At 38.6% G+C, this 19028-nt stretch overlaps 1 protein-coding gene across 2 annotated transcripts; it reads left to right on the plus strand.

Moving 5' to 3' along the window:
* The first annotated feature begins 2839 nt into the window (after window positions 1-2839).
* LOC101175221 lies at window positions 2840-18978 on the plus strand. Of its 2 annotated transcripts, none has more exons than XM_023949121.1 (12): window positions 2840-3039; window positions 4124-4978; window positions 5061-5238; window positions 6499-6638; window positions 10714-11279; window positions 12583-12856; window positions 12966-13161; window positions 14650-14825; window positions 15580-15675; window positions 16099-16263; window positions 16861-16954; window positions 17595-18978. In XM_023949121.1, exons 2-12 carry the CDS (start codon window positions 4162-4164, stop codon window positions 17656-17658), a joined length of 2766 nt encoding a protein of 921 aa, XP_023804889.1. In that variant the 5' UTR covers window positions 2840-3039; window positions 4124-4161; the 3' UTR covers window positions 17659-18978. The 2 variants fall into 2 exon arrangements, with proteins under 2 accessions (XP_023804889.1, XP_023804888.1); XM_023949120.1 differs by having other exon boundaries at window positions 2842-3039; window positions 5058-5238.
* Window positions 18979-19028: the final 50 nt, after the last annotated feature.

A 19028-nucleotide genomic window follows, 5' to 3' on the forward strand; every position in this document is an offset into this window, starting at 1 on the left:
ACCAAATTAATTTAAAAAAATGTATTTAATATGACTAATATTACTTTTGAGGCTTTATTAAATGTATAGTTTAGCTTTTAAAGCTACGTGAATAAAGTTGTGATCTGTATTCATTTAGTCAGTAAAAATCATGCTCCAATAAACATCTAAATTTAGTTATTTCAACACTGTGGTATTTTATTTTCCCCCCAGCTGGGAGAGCTGCTCCATGTACTCTTTTTGGCAGACTGCTCTGTTGGTCTTGTTGAGGCATATTTCTGGCTGATCTTTATTTTATTCTGAAGTTGACCTGATGTTCTTCTTGCGTTAAAATATTCTCCAAAGCATTAGACTGCTAATCCTGAAATTTATCTGGCGGTTGAGTCAGCCGTCATACTGGTTGCCCTCTCTTCCCACAAAATGACTCAACAATCACATCTAATCACTATCTCACAACTCCCCGCGATTAGAAAAGTGACATAGCAGCGCATCAGATTAGACAAATGAGTTGATAAATGAGATGTGCTGAATTGACTGGAGTTGTGGTTACTTGTCATATATTGTTGTAAAAATCCATCAAATAAAAAGAAACATTGGGGACTTAAATCAGATTCCTATTTTTACTATAGGTTTTGCTAAAATGACATTGCTAAGTGAGTCTCAGTACAGCATTCATTAGGGTTAATAAATTGACTGGTTTGGGATTTAAATAGAACATTTGAATCTTTTCAACAAGTACATTATTGTTTTTCTCTGCACCAAATTGCACCATAAATGATTTTAAAAAAAACATTTTTCCCATTTTCTGACTCCAAATGTGTCATTCTTGCATCACACAGAGCAGAGAGGGCCACACACACTGGTAAACTAAACTAACATTTTTCTATAAACAGCTTGACTTCAGGGAACTGGTGATGTTACAGGGATTTGTTTATTATTCCCAAATGACTTTCTGTGGACATAAAGAAGGACAAACAACAGGACACTGCTGTGCTTAGAGGGCCATCTTGTGGTTCTAACAGGAGTTAAGTTTCACACTTTGATAATTACATCTTTTGTAAATACTAAAATCTCTAATAGTTATGTCTGATTCTATGATGAAATCTTTTAATAGTTCTAATTTATGTTTAATGAATTATTTAGCAAGTCTATTTTCCCAACTTGTTGGCCATAGATTTTTTTAAACCTAATATTTTCAAAATTAGTATTTGGTTTATCATGTTTGGAAACATTTATCATGAGAGTTATGAATACCGTTCAGTTGTTTAAGTTTCTACAAATGATGCTCCTGACATTTAAACATTTTTTTTGATGCAGTTTTGATAAAGGAAATCAATAAATTAATCTGCATGTACAAAAACTCCACATTCTATATTAAAGCCTTCACATGCACAGTTCAGTTTATTTTTATTTTATTCTATTTTATTGAATTTAATTTTTTTTGTATTTGGTTTTATTTGATTTTTTTTCTGTTTCACATAATTTATTTATTAAAAAATATACCCTCTTAAAAAAAAACATACCATGAAGCTATCGAAATGAAACTGTAGAAAAAATGTCTGTTAATACAAAAGATAAAAGATAGATAAGCCAAAATCTGAAGGAAATGTTTTTTGGTTTTTGTTCTTTGTTTTTGTCTTTGGTGCAGGAAGATTTCTTTTCTGACAGTATAATATTTTACCTTGGATGACTTTTTAAATTAGGTTTTTTTGCAACCACCAGTCTAAAGAAAAACCCACAAACCTTAGTTTTAAAATATAACTAAGTCACATTAAAAATAGCATACCAAAATACTTGATTAATAAAGACAACCCAGATTATAATACCCCCACCACAAGTGGTGCAGTTATGTAGAACTACTTCTATTTACTCTACGGAAAATTTCCTGAAATAGTGTGAATAAGGAATCTTTCAACCACATTATCATACTTTTCCAGAACAAAATCTTATTCACTGTATTCATAAGAATATTTCAATCAATCAATCAATCAATCAATCAATCAATCAATCAGTCATCAATCAGTCATCAATCAATATATCAACAATATAAAACTACTTTGTATTTGATTCTTATTCAAGACATGGTGATAAGAATGACAAATTATTAATTTAGACTACAGATGTTTGTTTTGTTTTTAAACTATATTTTTGGTTGGTGGTTTGCCTTGTGATTTTTTTCAGGGGAAAAAATGGTACAAAAACGGGCTTAGAAGATGAATGATTGAATAAGGAAAAGCTGTTTACAGCTGCTTTGATGGGATTACTGGCTCAACCTAACTTTTTGAGTTATTTTATCCCTATATGCCTGCTCAACCAAACCACACAGCACATTTAGAAAACATATTATTGAAACATTAATTGGGTGTATAAATCTCCCAACAAAATAAGGTGCATTAAAAAACATGTATTTTTATTAAATTTGTTTGATTACATTTAATTAAATATAATTTATTTATTTAGTTATATTATTGTATTTATATTATATTATTTGAGTCAACTTCCAATATTCATTTGATACTGAAACTTGGATTTATTTGTTTTTTTATTTTTTATTTTATTTGAGCAAAGTCCTGGTATGCGTTTGATACTGGAACTACAGGTTTTTCCTGAGCTTTGGAAATTGAATGGAAATCTAAGCCCAGATAGAGAGAGAGAGAGAGAGAGAGAGAGAGAGAGAGAGAGAGAGAGACAGAGAGACAGAGAGAGAGAGAGAGACAGAGAGAGAGAGAGAGAGAGAGAGAGACAGAGAGAGACAGAGAGAGACAGAGAGAGACAGAGAGAGACAGAGACAGAGAGAGACAGAGAGAGACAGAGAGAGAGAGATCTTCCCAGGCGGTCTGGCCGGCATCACCCCCCCTCAGCCCCACAGTGATCCCGCCCACAGCCCCAATGGGGCGGGCGGGGGGAGAAAGTGCTGCTTTGTGAATGACGGGAGCGGTGGGTAACAGAAAACAAACTTTATCAAGAATTTTTTCGGGCACAGACGATTTTTGACCATCAGCTGAAAAGTTCAGAGAAGCAAAGAAGCCTGTTCCGACCCAGAAGCACCGAGGAAAACCAGTAAGTCGTGCAGAAAAGGTTGTTTATTGGCGCAAAGACGTTGACAGCCTTTTTTTTCCCGACGGAAAGATGCATGCAGAGCATGTCTAACCGTGACTGGAATAATTCTGCAACGCTCACATTTTCAAATAGACTATTGAGGGAACTTCCAGCTCGGAAAAATTTAGAGGGACTTTAAAAAAGGCTCTGCATACTACATAATTCACCACACAAAAACAAACATAAATGCAGTTTTTTGTTTGTTTTTTCCACTTCTGTGTGTTTTTGGTTGCGTCTGTTTCTGAAGCGATTCAACATTTTGGGTCCAAGTTTCCATCTGCTTCCCATTGTGTTTCGCAACATTTTGTGAGTCATGCAGAAGACGTGCATTTCCAATGTCAGCATGAACAAGCAGACTCATAGAGGACTCATTGATAGGCTCTGAGGCTTCTCACTGGTGCACAGCATCAAATGTTAAGTGGATTTTTCAAAACCCAACTGGCTGTTTCTAGTTTTTTGTTAACTTAGATAATCACTTAAGTGGAAATCGTGTTTTTAACATATATTTGTAGCATATTCTAATGATGGAGGACATATAAATTAAACTCAAAATTGCATTTCTGAGTATTTCTGTTTTCAAATCAGTTGTGAATCAGGAGCAGACGAAAAAATGCCATTGGGAAAAGCCCGTTGCAGTGGGGCCTACAAGCTCCCTGCTTCGCTCCATTCCAATGCATCCATTTGCAGACAAATCGATCTGTGAACGTCTTTTACATCCAAGCTGGTATCAAAACTAATCAGCTGGTTAGCTCTGATATTGCTCACCATTTTTGTTGCACTGGTAATGTTGGGCTAGGGTTGTGGGGGGCTGTAAGCTAGTGGGAGAGAGTGTAAACAAAGGGATGATGGAAAAAGGAGGCAGGCTTACTCCTCGCCAACAATTCATATTTAAATTTCTGATGAACTCCTGCCGCTCTGTAGAAACTATGTCCTAGAATACGACACAGGTTGTTTTTTTTCCCCTCACTGGGAACGATTTTAGAGTAGATGATTGAAGTGGGACTTTAAATAACAGCTTTTGTACACGTTTCTCATTTTTTTTCAGAGGCTGCCTGCTTGGGGAGGGTTAGGAAAGCCTGGAGGATGTCTGTCAGGTTGATCGTTGCCATCTGTCTCTGCTTGTTGGTGGGAATCAGTGGTGAGCCCTGCCTCATCATCAGTGAGATCAATGCAGACAATCCAAGACTGGATACTACAGAGTTTGTGGAGCTGTACCACACCAGTGGACAAAGGGCGTCACTGGACGGCTACACGCTTGTGTTCTATAACGGCAACGGGAATGTAGCCTACAAAGTCCTGGACCTCAAGGGCCACACCACAGATGACAGAGGCTTCTTTCTGGTGGGCTCGGTGGACATGGTGCCCAAACCAGCCATCCTTCTGCCACCGAACACAGTCCAGAACGGCCCTGACGCCATTGTCCTCTATCACACCAGTGCTACTCGTTACAGTGAAAAGATGAACGTCACTGCTGTTGGTCTGGTGGATGCCGTCGTCTATATGACTCGACGCACAGGAGGCGCAGAGTTCCTTGCTGAAATCCTGACCCCTGGGGAGCCTGCCTTCATTGAGGACGAAGCAGCCCTGGAGGGGGATGAGTCCATTGAGAGATGCCTGCTTTCTGAGGATCAGTGGGGCTTTCAGGTGTTCTCACCCTCCCCAGGTCGCCGGAACAACTGCACCCCACCTGCCACACTGGCCACCTTTCCTCTGATTACCGAGCTGAAGCTTGGGGGAGGGCAGGAAGACGGGTTTGTGGAAGTTACACAGCCCCCAGCTGCAGGTCCCATTGTGTTGGTGGTGTGGGACGGGAAAACAGATCGGGTCAGCGTCAGTGTGGATCTGGACGCCTCCAGAAATGGATTTATCACCGTAGCCGTTGACAAGAAATACATGAAAGGTCAGTGCTCTCTCAGTCACCCACAGCCTGTCAGGATTCCTGCACTCTCAGGGTTCATAAGTGTTCAGTTTCTGCACAGGAGATGAGTCTGGTGCCGTGGCCCTCTACAGCGGCAGAGCGACAGACTTCCCAGTGGGGTTTCCGCTAAGCCAGAGAGACTCTTTAGATGCATTTGTGTTTGCCGGACCTGGAGACAAGCCAAGTGCCAACCTCACAGAGACTCTCATCCCAGGCAGGGAGCCATACCAGCTTAGCAACAGGCAAGGGGTTTTCATAGACATTTTGCATACATTGTTTTTAAGTCCAGATTGTTTTTTTTATATTAAAGCTGAAATGTTATACAATGAGTTACTTTTTTTTGTGGGTTATTTAAAATTCTGAAATTTTCCTTTATTAAGCAACAAACTGGGTGATGTGCTTTTCACCCAATGAGAATTGTGACACTTCCTCTTTAGTTTATATTAGGGATGTGCATCTTTCCTTCTCACATGATTGGATGCGCATTTCAGTGCATCGTCCACGAATCGATACATAAAAGATTCAACAAATTTAGTGATAATACGATAAAGTCCAATTATTTCACATAAATAGATGTGATCTAGATTATTCATTTGGCATTTTAACTGAGATTTTTTTGTCTTTTTTACTGGCACTTTTTATTTTAAGCAACAATAACAAAATGTCTTTAACATGAGCGTTTCAATCCAAAAAACCTGAAATTTTGACTCTTTGTTCTAAAAAAAAAAAAAAAAAAATCGAAGTGCCGTTAGGAGGAAAAGGGTTGTTATATGTTTAGGACTCAAAACGCACATCCCTCACTGTGGTTCTCCTTCAGTCAATTCTAATTGACCCAACTTGGAAGAAGCAAGCTTGTTATTGTTTTTTTTTTTTTCTTGCATCACATGTATAAAAAAGCAGAAAGTCTAGAGCACAACAGGAAAAGAAACTGACAAAGTCTGTCAGAAACTGATTATTCACTTCCCGAGTGATTTTATACCTTTTTACCAACATATTCTTGTTTGCATCTGTGGTTTTCAACTGATACTGCTGTTACTCGTAGTGCTCAGCCAATCTTACGAAGCTTTGTTTTTGTTTTTGCGTGCCTAGTCTTTTCACTGACTCCAACACACTTAAATAGTATTTATGTTATCTATGTGTCACTTATTTCTTGAAATTTGGTTCCAGTTCCCCTAAAATGAGCAGTGTATGCCTCTGTGTGAATGTGTTTGGAGGCAATTCTCCACACGCTAATAGGCTGATAGGGGTAGAACCAGAAAAAGCTACACTTGGCCATAACAACAGCAGGACTTGATTCAAATCTACAACAGGAAGTAAACAGTTTCAAAAAGCTATAACTCTATAAAAATACTATTTAAAGAGTTTGAATGGTTATAAACAATTTGATATTAACTTGTAATTTGAAATAATGTGAAAAGAGGTGTGTTTGTTGGCAGAACATTCACTGTTTTTAAACCATATCTTGTGCCATTTTATTCCTTTCTTTACATTTTATGTGGTAGTTTGAGAGAAGGAGGCTTCTATCTCAGCCGGTGTGGCTTGGCAACCTGGACAAGAGATCCTGGAGTCTTCTGGGAGGCACCACAAACGCTGGGTCAGCCTAACCACTGCCCATGGCCAAAGATCTGCCCCCACAGTACTGGTAAATATTTTACACGGTTTGCTTCTATTTTCCTCAAATATAATAAGGCTTTAAAGATAAATACAATGAAGATAGATTGAAGAAAAAAATTCAGAAATTAGGTTTTTTTATTTTAAATATCTACATTGACAGATTTAATCACTGCACCCACCTGAGGAAAGATTTTCTGACTAGCAGAGGAACGAAGAATAAAAGTAATTACAAATATTTTGACTGAATTTGTAGAATTTGGTGGAGGACGCTGCTTAATTAAAGGGAAATGATTAATGACGTTGTTATCCTAATCTTTACTTTTATTGGTAGAACAATTTAGAGCGCAATAAAATACCTAAAGGACAATAAAAAAGGTCATCTTTAATGAGAAATTCTTACACATAATCTCATGCATAACCCCACCTTAAACCCATCAATGACAGCAACCTTATCTTCAAATTTAGATTCAGTTCACTCTATATTTTAGGGTTAAGTTTGTAACAAGTTTAGGCCTCGTGCAAACTTATGCAAGTGTGTTTATTTAGATTGTTCTGGTGGAAGGGGAGCGCAGCCCAAAGCAGTGTTCTCATTCAGATCCCATATGGCCAGTGGGCAGAAGCTCCTCTAGCCTCCTCATGTTGGTCCTCCGGCTGCAGGAGCGGCGGTCGATGGAAACATAGAAAACAAGCCATGATCCGGGTGATTTTGGCCTCTGGCTATCTGCTTTTGTACAGCACGGCCCGGTACTGTAGGCCAAACAGAACCGACCCGATAACATGAAACAAACTCCACAGTTCCTTCATGAAGTTTTCACAGCATCTTAAAGGAAAAGAGATGAAGTGTTCATAAGCATGTGATGTTTGAGGCTGCTGTCCTACAGCTGTAATGGAACTTCACAATTTTGCTGATGTTTGCCATCATAACTTGAGCTGGACTGAACTCTGGAGTGAGCTTCCTATGATACAAGAACAGTAGAGCCCATATGAGACTCATTTGTCACCACACTTCATTTCATTATTGTCACAAGAACAGGCAGATGGCTGGATCCAACTGCAGAAGGTTTATTAGCTCAGCTAAAAGTCCACAATGGTAAATCAGGGTCTGGCAGGCAATAAGAGCGTAACAGGCATGAGAGCATCAGAGAACAGACACGGGAAGTCGGGATCCAGGTGAGAGTCAGGGCAGGCAAACAGAGTCAGAAACAGAAGATCAGGTCCAGCTATAACGCTGGGTAAGCAAGGCAAAGTGGCACAAACAGTACTTCACACAGAGTGAGGCTCAGTGGAGTGCTTAAGTAGACTGTGATTGATTGAGTAAATGAGAGTCAGGCGTGTGGCATCCAGGAAGTGCACGCTTGTTGCTGGGAGATGAAGTGCAGTTACAACTGTGGCTATGGTTCCTGCTGGTGACCAGAGGGGGAGACAGAAGTCTGTCTTCTGACAATTATAAACATATATCAACCTAAAAATGATTTTTATTTTTACCTTGTAAGCTATTTAATACGGAGCCCGTGTCCTGACATTAAGATATAAAAATATATCTTGTTCCCACAGATTAATATCTTGTTCCCACAGATTATTATCTCGTTCCCACAGGTTATTATGTCGTTCGCACGAAATACTATTCCGTTCCCACAAGATACTATTCCGTTCCCACAAGATACTATTGCGTTCCCTCAAAATACTATTCCGTTCCCTCGAAATGATTAACTCGTGCGAACGCAAAAATAATGTCGTTCGAACGCAATAATTAATCCGTTCGAACGCAGTAATTATTCACGTCATAAGTCATTCATGCGGATATGCTCTCTGTACGCCGGCAAAAGCCGCTTTCAGCGGTAACTTCCGTGTCTCTGTGACCCATATTCGTTCAAAAAAGGAACATGAAAAACAAAAATGATCACTTTATTACCGTCTCAATGAATATAAGAAAAATATCAAAAGATTTATGATAACTAGGCTGCTTTGTCATACGATAGCTCCTGCTAGGTTACTACTAGCGCCGCCGCAGAGCTCTCTGATCATGTATGCCGGCATTTGGGCAACTGGCTGGTCTGTTGTCAGACAGCTGATATTGTAGTTTAGGGTCGAATAGGAATAATAATATTCAGGACTTGTCTTTTATTAACTTTAGCAGTCAGTATCTTTACATTCGAAGGCTATTAGGCTACATGCTAACTGACTAGCCGATCATTTCCTGTTATTAATTTCCGTCATAGATTTACAGCAGATACCTTCACATTTCCGTCTGTGTGTGTCTCATTACATTGCATTGAAGACACGGAGGATGTTTAGAGAACAGATTTATTTATTTCAAAAAGCACAAAAGCATCCATCGTATTCACGTTCATTCACATGATGATCTGGTACGCCCTCAGTCATCTTGCTGCAATAGCCGCTTCCTGCCGCTACTTCCGTGTCTCTGTGAGCATTCAATAGGGGTAAAAATAAAAGCAAGAATGGTCGATCTGTTATTTTCTCGATGAAAATCTGAAAAATATCATATTAAGCTGGCTGCTTCGCCTAAAGCACTTACCTTTAGCTTGTAGCACAACAACAATAGCAGTACGTCCCGTTTCCCAGCGTGCTTTGCTGCTAATCACTGGCCAATCATTGGTCTTGTTGTTAGACCTTGGTCACAGGGACACGGTGATTGGCCAGTGATTGGCAGCAAAGCACGCTGGGAAACGGGACGTACTGCTATTGTTGTTATGCTACAAGCTAAAGGTAAGTGCTTTAGGCGAAGCATCCAGCTTAATATGATATTTTTCAGATTTTCATCGAGAAAATAACAGGTCGACCATTCTTGCTTTTATTTTTACCCCTATTGAATGCTCACAGAGACACGGAAGTAGCGGCAGGAAGCGGCTATTGCAGCAAGATGACTGAGGGCGTACCAGATCATCATGATCATGTGAATGAACGTGAATACGATGGATGCTTCTGTGCTTTTTAAAATAAATAAATCTGTTCTCTAAACATCCTCCGTGTCTTCAATGCAATTTAATGAGACACACACAGACAGAAATGTGAAGGTATCTGCTGTAAATCTATGACGTAAATTAATAACAGGAAATGATCGGCTAGTCAGTTAGCATGTAGCCTAATAGCCTTCGAATGTAAAGATACTGACTGCTAACGTTAATAAAAGACAAGTCCTGAATATTATTATTCCTATTCGACCCTAAACTACAATATCAGCTGTCTGACAACAGACCAGCCAGTTGCCCAAATGCCGGCATACATCAAAGAGCTCTGCGGCGGCGCTAGTAGTAGCCTAGCAGGAAATATCGTGTGACAAAGCAGCCTAGTTATCATAAATCTTTTGATATTTTTCTTATATTCATTGAGACGGTAATAAAGTGATCATTTTTGTTTTTCATGTTCCTTTTTTGAACGAATATGGGTCACAGAGACACGGAAGTTACCGCTGAAAGCGGCTTTTGCCGGCGTACAGAGAGCATATCCGCGTGAATGACTTATGACGTGAATAATTATTGCGTTCGAACGGATTAATTATTGCGTTCGAACGACATAATTATTGCGTTCGCACGAGTTAATCATTTCGAGGGAACGGAATAGTATATTGAGGGAACGCAATAGTATCTTGTGGGAACGGAATAGTATTTCGTGCGAACGACATAATAACCTGTGGGAACAAGATATATTTTTATATCTTAATGTCAGGACACGGGCTCCGTAATTTAACGTTGCTCCTTTTTTCAGCCTAATTTTAAGATGAACAAAAGGGTAAATATAGTAGTAATTTACTGTTTGACATTTTGGCACCACATCTTTAAAGTCCCACTCTGATCCTCTTTTGATCTCTTGTAAAAGCATTCCAAGTGTTTTTTTAATTAATACAATCTTCATCAACCAACATTGTTTCCCCTGTTCTTGATTTATAATTTAAATAAAGAAATACTCAAAATGCAATCTCAGACTTAGTTTTCTTTATATATGTCATTTATCATAAGAAAAAAACGCAACAAGAACATGTTAAAAACATTTTTTTTAAAAACATATTTTTATCGGAGTGGGTCTTTTTGTAAAACAGAAAGTCATTTTCTCAGAGCTAATTGGCTCTTTCTGTTTCACTTCAGTGACTCCAGGTGGCACAGATTCTCCGCCTCACCTTCCACCCTGGGGGAATAGTGACTTCCTGATCAATGAGCTGAACACCGACACCCCTGGAGCTGCAGAAGATGGAGAATTCATTGAGCTTTGGCACCCGTCTGGTCGAAGAGTCTCCTTGCAGGGGATCTGGATTTTGCTTTTCAGTGCACATAACAACAAACCCTATCACGAGATCAGTCTGAGTGGACACTTCACCACAGCCAAAGGTTACTTCCTGATGGGCAGCGACAGGCTGGCGCCTGCTCCGTCGCTCCGTCTGCCTCCCAACACCATCCAGAATGGCCCAGATGCTGTGGCGATCTACCGCAGTCCGCTTGGCCCGCCGTCTGCGATGCAACGGGGGATCCCCACGAAGGGCCTGCTGGATGCTGTGGTGTATCGGCAAAGGGGGTCAGATAAGGAGGCGCAGGAGCTGAGCAAAGCTCTCACTCCAGGACAGTTGCCATTGTTGGAAGATCCAGAAGTTCTGCCTGGAGATGAGGCGCTCAGCCGCTGCAGAGGCCTTTACCCCTTTGACCTGTCTGCTTTTTCAGTGAGTACTGAATGAAACAAAACGTTTTACAATAAGTTTTATTATTTAGATCAACTGATATTATCAGCTAATTATATGCAACTTTAAAATAATTTTTATATTAAAAACAGAATACATTTTAGTACGACGGAGTATTAGGGCCACCAAAAAAAAAAAAAATTAGAGCCACCAAAAAAAAAAAAAGTAAAATTACGAGATTTTATCTCGTAAATTTAGGAGATAAAAACTCGTAAATTTACGACTTTTTATCTCATAAATTTACGACTTAAAATCTCATAAATTTACGAGAAAAAAGTCGTAGATTAAGGAAAAAACACCGAAGTTGTCCGTTTATCGGAACCTAGCTTGAAGATGAAGTATGTGGAGCCTTTTGTGAAGCTTCATTTCCGGATTATTATAGGTGTAAAACAAAGAGATTCTGAACATTTTGGCGACTCAAAATCAGATTAGTTTCCGTGTAGCAGTCTTTCCGGGGTTCAGTGTCAGTAAAGCGGAGTTTAATATGTAAAATAAGGAGCTCAGAGACACGTTTGGGTGTAGACAATCGCTGCAGCCTTTATTCTCCTTTTCATTCACATATCCTGAAGTTCATTTGTCTCATTACGTCATGAACCTGTCATCCCAACACCAATGCGGAAGTAAACAGTCTTACAAACGCCCCCTCCTGCAGATGAAATGTCCCGTTTCAGCATAAAACAATAAAGAGGAATGAAAATAGTGTTTTATATTAGCTTTGGAACGTTGAAAATGCCAAAAAAAAAGTGCTCCTCCTTTTGTGTGACGGAAGCGTCACACAAACGTAGAGATCTTGTCTTTGGTGGAGGAAGAAAGGATTCAAGCAAACAGCTGCAGGGACACCGACGACGGCTTCATCGGGCTGCAGAGATCCTGCAAACCAACCATCAATAAATAAAACTTTAATGAATCGTAAATCAAACAAATGACCTTCCAGACATTTGGAACGTTATCAATAAACATTCAGCTCACCTGTTCAACAAAGTTTAGTCGGTCTGCTCTGCTGCTGCACGGCGTTCACCTGCTGCTCTGCATGCTCACTTCCACTGTAATCTCCTAAAATTACGAGTTTTTTTCTCCTAAATTTACGAGTTTTTATCTCCTAAATTTACGAGTTTTTATCTCCTAAATTTACGAGATAAAATCTCGTAATTTTACTTTTTTTTTTTTTTTGGTGGCTCTAATTTTTTTTTTTTTTTTGTGGCCCTAATACTCCGTCGTATTTTAGGCCTCTAAATAGAACAATACTTTTTAAAAGAAGTCAAAGTGTTGCATATGATCATTCTAGGTGGCCACACCCACCCCCCTGAGAGAAAACAGCTGCCCCCGCCCTCCTCCAGCTCCTAAAGGTGTTGTAATAAATGAGGTGTCAAGTGGCCACTGGACCAATCACAGTCATCAGAGGGCCTTTGTGGAGCTCCACGGGCCGCCCATGACAGACCTGACAGGCTTGGTTCTGTCCGTGTTTGACCAGGAGCATAGGGGCACGGTCATTGCACTTCCCCTGACTGGGTCTCTCGACCAGAATGGTTTCTATATTGTTGGAAATGTCACTGGAGCAGGTGGGTAGTAGACCTGGCTGCAGGAAAAAAAAAAAAGAAAAACTCAGGTGTTGTAAAAGTCAAGTATAATAACCCTTTTGTATCTCCGTTGTTTTTTTCCACTGCATAGATCAGACTTTCCCAGAAGGCTCCAGTGTGCCAGCACGCGGGGCAGTGGTTCTGTGCTACGACCTGTTCAGCATCTGCAGAGCTGGCAGTGCGCTGACCAACGTCAGCCTCAGGGATGTGCTGCTGTTCAGTGAAAACCAGTGGCTGCTTTCTTCTCTTTCCACCACCAGGGGGAGACAAGTATTGCCAGCTCTCAGGTACATCTATCAAGTAAAGCTATGATTCGCTATTAATTGGGTCTTATATTTTGAATTTTAAATTGACCATTTATAGTTAATGTGGAAATATTTATTGTTTGCTAATTTTTGATTTAGACTCAATCTGGAACCCTTTTTACATTTATTTAAGTAATTTAGCTAGAATTGAAAAAGACGAATTTCCATAAAAAGCTCCTCATTGTCAATAAACTCTCTTCATTTATTTAATGTCCCACACCGATAATCTTTTAACCTATTATGAAAGTGTTTGCAGTGGTCTTTTAACTATGATTATACAATTTTTGGGTCGTTGTCTATAGGGCATAGTGTTAGCAGAGTAGAAGTAGTTCGCTAGAAATTCACCTTTGAGTTCTAGGCAGGACTGTTGGTGTTGAGTGAGCCTGTTCCGACTTCCCATCATCCATCTGTTTACACCCTTACTGTCCTTCGCACCCCCAACCTAACATTACCGGACAATGCAACAAAAAAGGCAAGCAATAATGGAGATATACAGTCATAAAGTTTTGAGCCAGATCCCAACTTGGATGAGGAAAACCAAAAAGTACACGGATCTAGTCATATACAAGCAGGTGGATCAGAATGTAGCAGAGCAGGGAGCTTGTCATAGTTAACTTGTCATAGTAGCTTCTAGGTCACAGCTACAAGCTTTTTCTAATGAAATTTTCTTTTGCCTGCTCCTGATTGGCAATGATTTGCATAAAGTAATACTCAGAAACGCAATTTTAAGCTTAATTTTCTTCCTATATGTCTTCCGCCATGAGAAAAATGCAACAAGAAAATGTTAAAAACACCAAAAACGCCATTTTCAATGGATTGGGTCTTTAATCTCCAGTAATCTCTCTAAGTCTACATTTTTTTACTCTCTTTTTCAGTCACAACATAATAAATATGAAACTGATTACTATAAACTTTTTTTTTTTAACGTGTGTGAATAGAAGAAGCGTGTGTATTTTGTAAAGGTGGGAAAGCAGTGCACAAAGACCCATCATGTAGCATTCAAATCCTCTCAATACTCTAACTCTATTCAGACTTATTAATCTATTATGTAACAAACTCCACTGAACAAACGTAAGTCAAAGCTAGTAAGTCATTTTGTCTGCTGCAAGTGTCTGACTGTTGGTCCAGTGTGACCGAGCCCTTTGTGATGGAGCAAAATCGGTGGAAAAACGGCCACACCACACATTTCTACAAAACTATTACCAGTAATTAATGAAAATGATTGCAAATGGACCACTTTTGTTGTGTTTTTATACCATTTAAACTGTTTTTCCTACAGATTATGCGTATTTATAGTTCCATAAGTGTGAGACTTATGGAATTTAAACAGCTGATTGGAGGCTTTTTTATCTGTTCTGCACATGCTTTCACACATGTCAGTTCAAATTGTTATTAAAGAGAAAATGGTTTGTGTTTGGATGGCATTGGTCTGGTTTCCCTCATGTAGTGCTGCATGGGCTGTGTGTGCAGGTCGGTGGAAAGGGGTCCCGTCTCACTCAGCAGGTGTTTATGCTGCGAGATCAGGAGCTCCTCCTCCTGGACGAGTTCGTCCCCCACACCAAGCCACACCAATCTCTGTCCTAGCCCCGCCTTCTCAAGTCAAATCGACCTTTGTCTCGGACCCCCGTTCTTCGAGCAGTCAGGAGGTAAAATACCAGAAATCTTCAAAACAAAAATAAAACATATACGCTTTATTTTTGCGGATGTCAGGGTATCTGGGCTATAACGGTTTAAAAATGTTGAACATTTTGATGATGACAACGTTTTTTATGACGTCTGATATGTCCCGATCACTGTCGGTGTGGAAACAAAGGTGACAAAGATAATTGAATTTCTTTTAGAATCTTACAATCCAAACGTTTAGGCAGGATATGACTTAGTTCATATTTGCATTGGCCTACTTGCTATTTATAATAGATTTATTAATGTAATTTATTATTTTTATTTCTAAACATTTCTTCTTACCTTTTGTTAAACACAAAATAATCTATATATCGATGAAATAAGTGACTCTAATGACCTGTTCAATTCTAAGATTTGGGAAGATCTGCTCCCCGCTTCATACATAATTTTCATTGTTTTTGTTTGTTTGTTTTTCACCAATAGGATTTTTATTCTATTTTTTTCCAACGCAAAAAACTCTTTCATTATAAACTATTTCATAAATATTTTATGCTGTTTTCATACATTGTAACTCTTGTTGATAAGGTCAGCATGACTCTACGGGCGGCAGGCTGAAGATTAATGTTATGGATTGTACCTTCTTAATCATTATGGATCTGAAATGAAAATGTGAAACTCTATATTCAACAAAATAGTAGCTTTATATTAGTGTTTCATTTATTTAAACCTAAAATGACCAATCATGGTTTTAATAGTTTGTTTCCTATTTTCCCATAGAGTGTGGGGAAGTATTTCACAGAAAAAGGATGGCTGACGTGGCTCACTATTTGGAGCAGAGGTGTCACTGTGGCATTTCTGCATTGTATCTCCGAGGTGAGGGTGCTTTTTTTTTTAAGATCACAGATGATATTTCTAGCTCGATCACAGGTCACAGCCACTGTGGACATGCCCGCATTCACCCTAAAAAAATCACACTTATCATTGTTTTTTTCTTTATTGTGAAAGTGAAATCAATATAAAGTTTTTTTCTCACCTCTTTTAATAATAGATCTTCACGGAAAATATGCTAATTATTAAGTAGAGTTGCCATAGCAACTACACTACTTGGTTTTAACAAAAGTAGTTTTCTTTCACAGAAGGAAATGAAATCTGGGCTTTTCATTCTTATTCTTTTCATAATTCCTTTGAAAATTAAAACTGTAGAACTTGTGCCATTTAATTATCTGCAACTTTTAAATGATTAGGAAGCACATCTAAATAAACTGGTGTTTTTTGACATGTCTGTTTTTATTGTAGGGGCTAACTTTTCCTGCATGTCTGGTTGGCTGCGAGTGTGGGGGAACATCCAGGCACACTCAGACCATCAGAGGGCCCTCATCATTCAGGCGTTGCTCTCGAGCCCCGCTCCTTCTCAGGCAGACACCTGCTTTTCTCCCATCACCGGCCACTACATCGGCAAAAGTTAGAACCTTCTGAATGACTATTTAGTTGTTGATGTAGTGTAGCAAGGTCAGAGGTTCAGAGCGGTCGATCTCTGATTGGAGGATCTTAGGTTTCCACCTTGCTCGCCCTCGTGTCAAAGGGTCCTGTGACACGTTAGTGGTTGCTCAGAGTCGCCATCAGTGTGTGGATATGTGTGGATAAATGGAACTGTGACTGTGAAGCAATTTCTGCCTTAATCAAAATGGCTATAGCTATAGTTTGCGGTTGAAATTCCGACGCTTCAGCTCTTTGACTACCTTTGTTTCCTTGTCTGCTTTCATTGTATTGTAAAGACTGATAATGTCTAGTAAAGGCCCCAAGTCTCAAGGTTTTTGAAGGTTAGGAAGTTGCGTTAAATCTTTGTAAAGGAAAAGAAAAAAAGTTTTATAACTGCAAGTGCAAATGATTAGCAAAGCTTATATATTTTCCAGTTGTTTCTGATTTTTATTATGACCCTCTATTGTTGTTGAGAAGTAATAGTGTTTAAAACATTAAGCTGGATATTGTCCTTGTTTGGTTTCATTGCCATTGCTTTGAAATGATTATTTCTAAAGTTTGCCTTTGTTTTCCACATAGCCTCAGCGCTGGGGTTGCAGATAGGACTGATAGTAGCGGTGCTCCTGCTGGTGGTACTAGGAGGTGCCCTGTTTACATATTTCTACAGGAGGAGGTGAGCACTTTTTGATTTGTTTTACTGACTATTTCATGATCAGTTTTAAAAATAATATCCTTGTAGTATCCTTGTTCTTTTTTAATGCCTGTGTTCTTCGCTGGAGATTTTTGCAATATTATTTTGTCATCTCATGTGAAAATGTAACTAAATCGCCAAACAATATTTTATGAAGTGCACACACAAGTTGCATTTTAATTACTTTTGAACAAACTATGTGGTTATAAATTTAGCAATACTGTGTGATGTTATAGACTCATAGAAACTATTCTATATCTGTTATTTTAAGTCACATGACTTCTCCTTTTTCGCTGTGAATGGTTTATTTACACAGCAGGTCAACCAGGGTTAAGAAATGGAAAGTTGGTCTTTTTGCTGAGGAAGTGGCTGAAACGCTTAAGGAAATACAGTGGGGCAAAAAAGTGTTCAGTCAGACACCAATTATGCAAGTTCTCCCACTTAAAAAGACGAGAAAGGCCTATCGTTTAGCAAATCAACAGTTAAACACAGATTTTTCCATACCCCCATTGTTGTGTTTATCAGTTTGTGGGTTGCCAAAAATTCTGTTCAAAATCTCTAGAAAATCAAATGAAGTTGATTTTAATTTTTGTGTTTACTTAAATGTTTTTTGTGTTTTCAGACGTCCTCTGGACTACTCCACCATGGAGCTGAGTGAACATGCAGAGGGACTGTCTGATCCATAATCTAGGCTTTAAATCAGTCAGTTTGCTCCTGGAGGCACTTGTGTGCAGAGGCATCATAGAAAGGAAGCAGGGGACATCAGAGGCTCGTTTGAAGTATACACAAATCATTTTGAGGCTGTTCTGAAGTGAACACTGTCTTTTTCCGTCCTCGGTGGCTTGTGAAAGTGACTTCTAATAGTTTATTAACAGTTGTCAAGGGGCTCCAGTATCATCAAATCACACAATCTAAGATAACACTGATTTCAGCTGTCCTGATAGTTGCTTGTTGGAACATTTTATTTTTTTTCTGAATTTTAAGTCATAATTGTTCTCTACTGGCTTTAATAAATGCCTTTAAATTTGATCAGTTTCTTGCGGGAAACTCAGCTGGTACTGAAGTATTTTAGTATTAAGATTATTTGTTATAAAGACAACATTAAGTTCCAAATGTATTCTTTAAACTCTGCCCTGCCTGATTATCCTGCTATGTTCTGCAACAGTGTATTTTAAACTTCCTGTTTTTGTAACCACTTTTCTTGTGCTTATTTTAAGCATATGTTTACATTGTCCTAAAAGAAAAAAATGTGCAAGACTAATCAAGTAATTTCTTAAATGTTAGTTTTTGGAGATAAATGATCGTTTTGTATTCAGAGCTACTTTATGTTGGTTTTAGGGATGTGAAAACCTCATGTGTGTTTTACTGCGTGTTATTTTATTAGCAAATTTAAGATCTCTTGTTTCCCTTCTCATGAGGTGCACAAAAGTGAGTTGTGAAGTTTCTTCAACCTATTATTCAGCAATGACCTACATTACTGTATGTTTAATTAGATCCTTTCAAAAAATAAAAAAAAATTTGTAAAATTTTGACCAAATTTGAGTTCAAACAGTCTTAGCCCTCTTTGACTTTATTTTCTTTTTATTTAATGACAAGAGATTTATTTTTATTCTTGATTTTTCTATCTGAGATGCTACATAAAAAATATTGGATTAAAAAGGAAAAAGTGGGCCATTTGTCATAAAATCTCCCAAAATTTACTGCATGGGTGATTTATTTGTCTGGACTGTTCACTCTGCAAACACTGCTTGAGAATATATTGAGAATATCAGCCATAATAGTTTTGAAATATGACATCCCTATCAACAAAAATTAGACCTTGTACATGGTATAAACTTATAAAGTAGGTTCAGGTACACCCTGTTGATTCAGTTAGCAACCATGACCATAAACCACTGATGATAATTACATCCTAAAACTATGTGTATCTTCAAAACAAAAATTGTGTTGTGTTGATTTTATCTGACTGTGCTGCACATGTACAAATTAAACTCTTTTCAAGTTTCCATGATTTCCATGATTATTGAATGAGCAACCAGGTGGCTGTCACTTCAGA

This window comes from Oryzias latipes, chromosome 19 (assembly GCF_002234675.1).
Source record: "Oryzias latipes chromosome 19, ASM223467v1".
Taxonomy (NCBI): Eukaryota; Metazoa; Chordata; class Actinopteri; order Beloniformes; family Adrianichthyidae; genus Oryzias; species Oryzias latipes.

Excerpts from the sequence above, each read along its gene's own strand:
- LOC101175221 (XM_023949120.1), top strand. The coding sequence starts at position 4,162 with ATGTCTGTCAGGTTGATCGTTGCCATCTGTCTCTGCTTGTTGGTGGGA. Across the intron at positions 4,979-5,057 it reads TGACAAGAAATACATGAAAG|GAGATGAGTCTGGTGCCGTG; the intron begins GTCAGTGCTCTC and ends GTTTCTGCACAG. Across the intron at positions 14,826-15,579 it reads GTTCTTCGAGCAGTCAGGAG|AGTGTGGGGAAGTATTTCAC; the intron begins GTAAAATACCAG and ends ATTTTCCCATAG.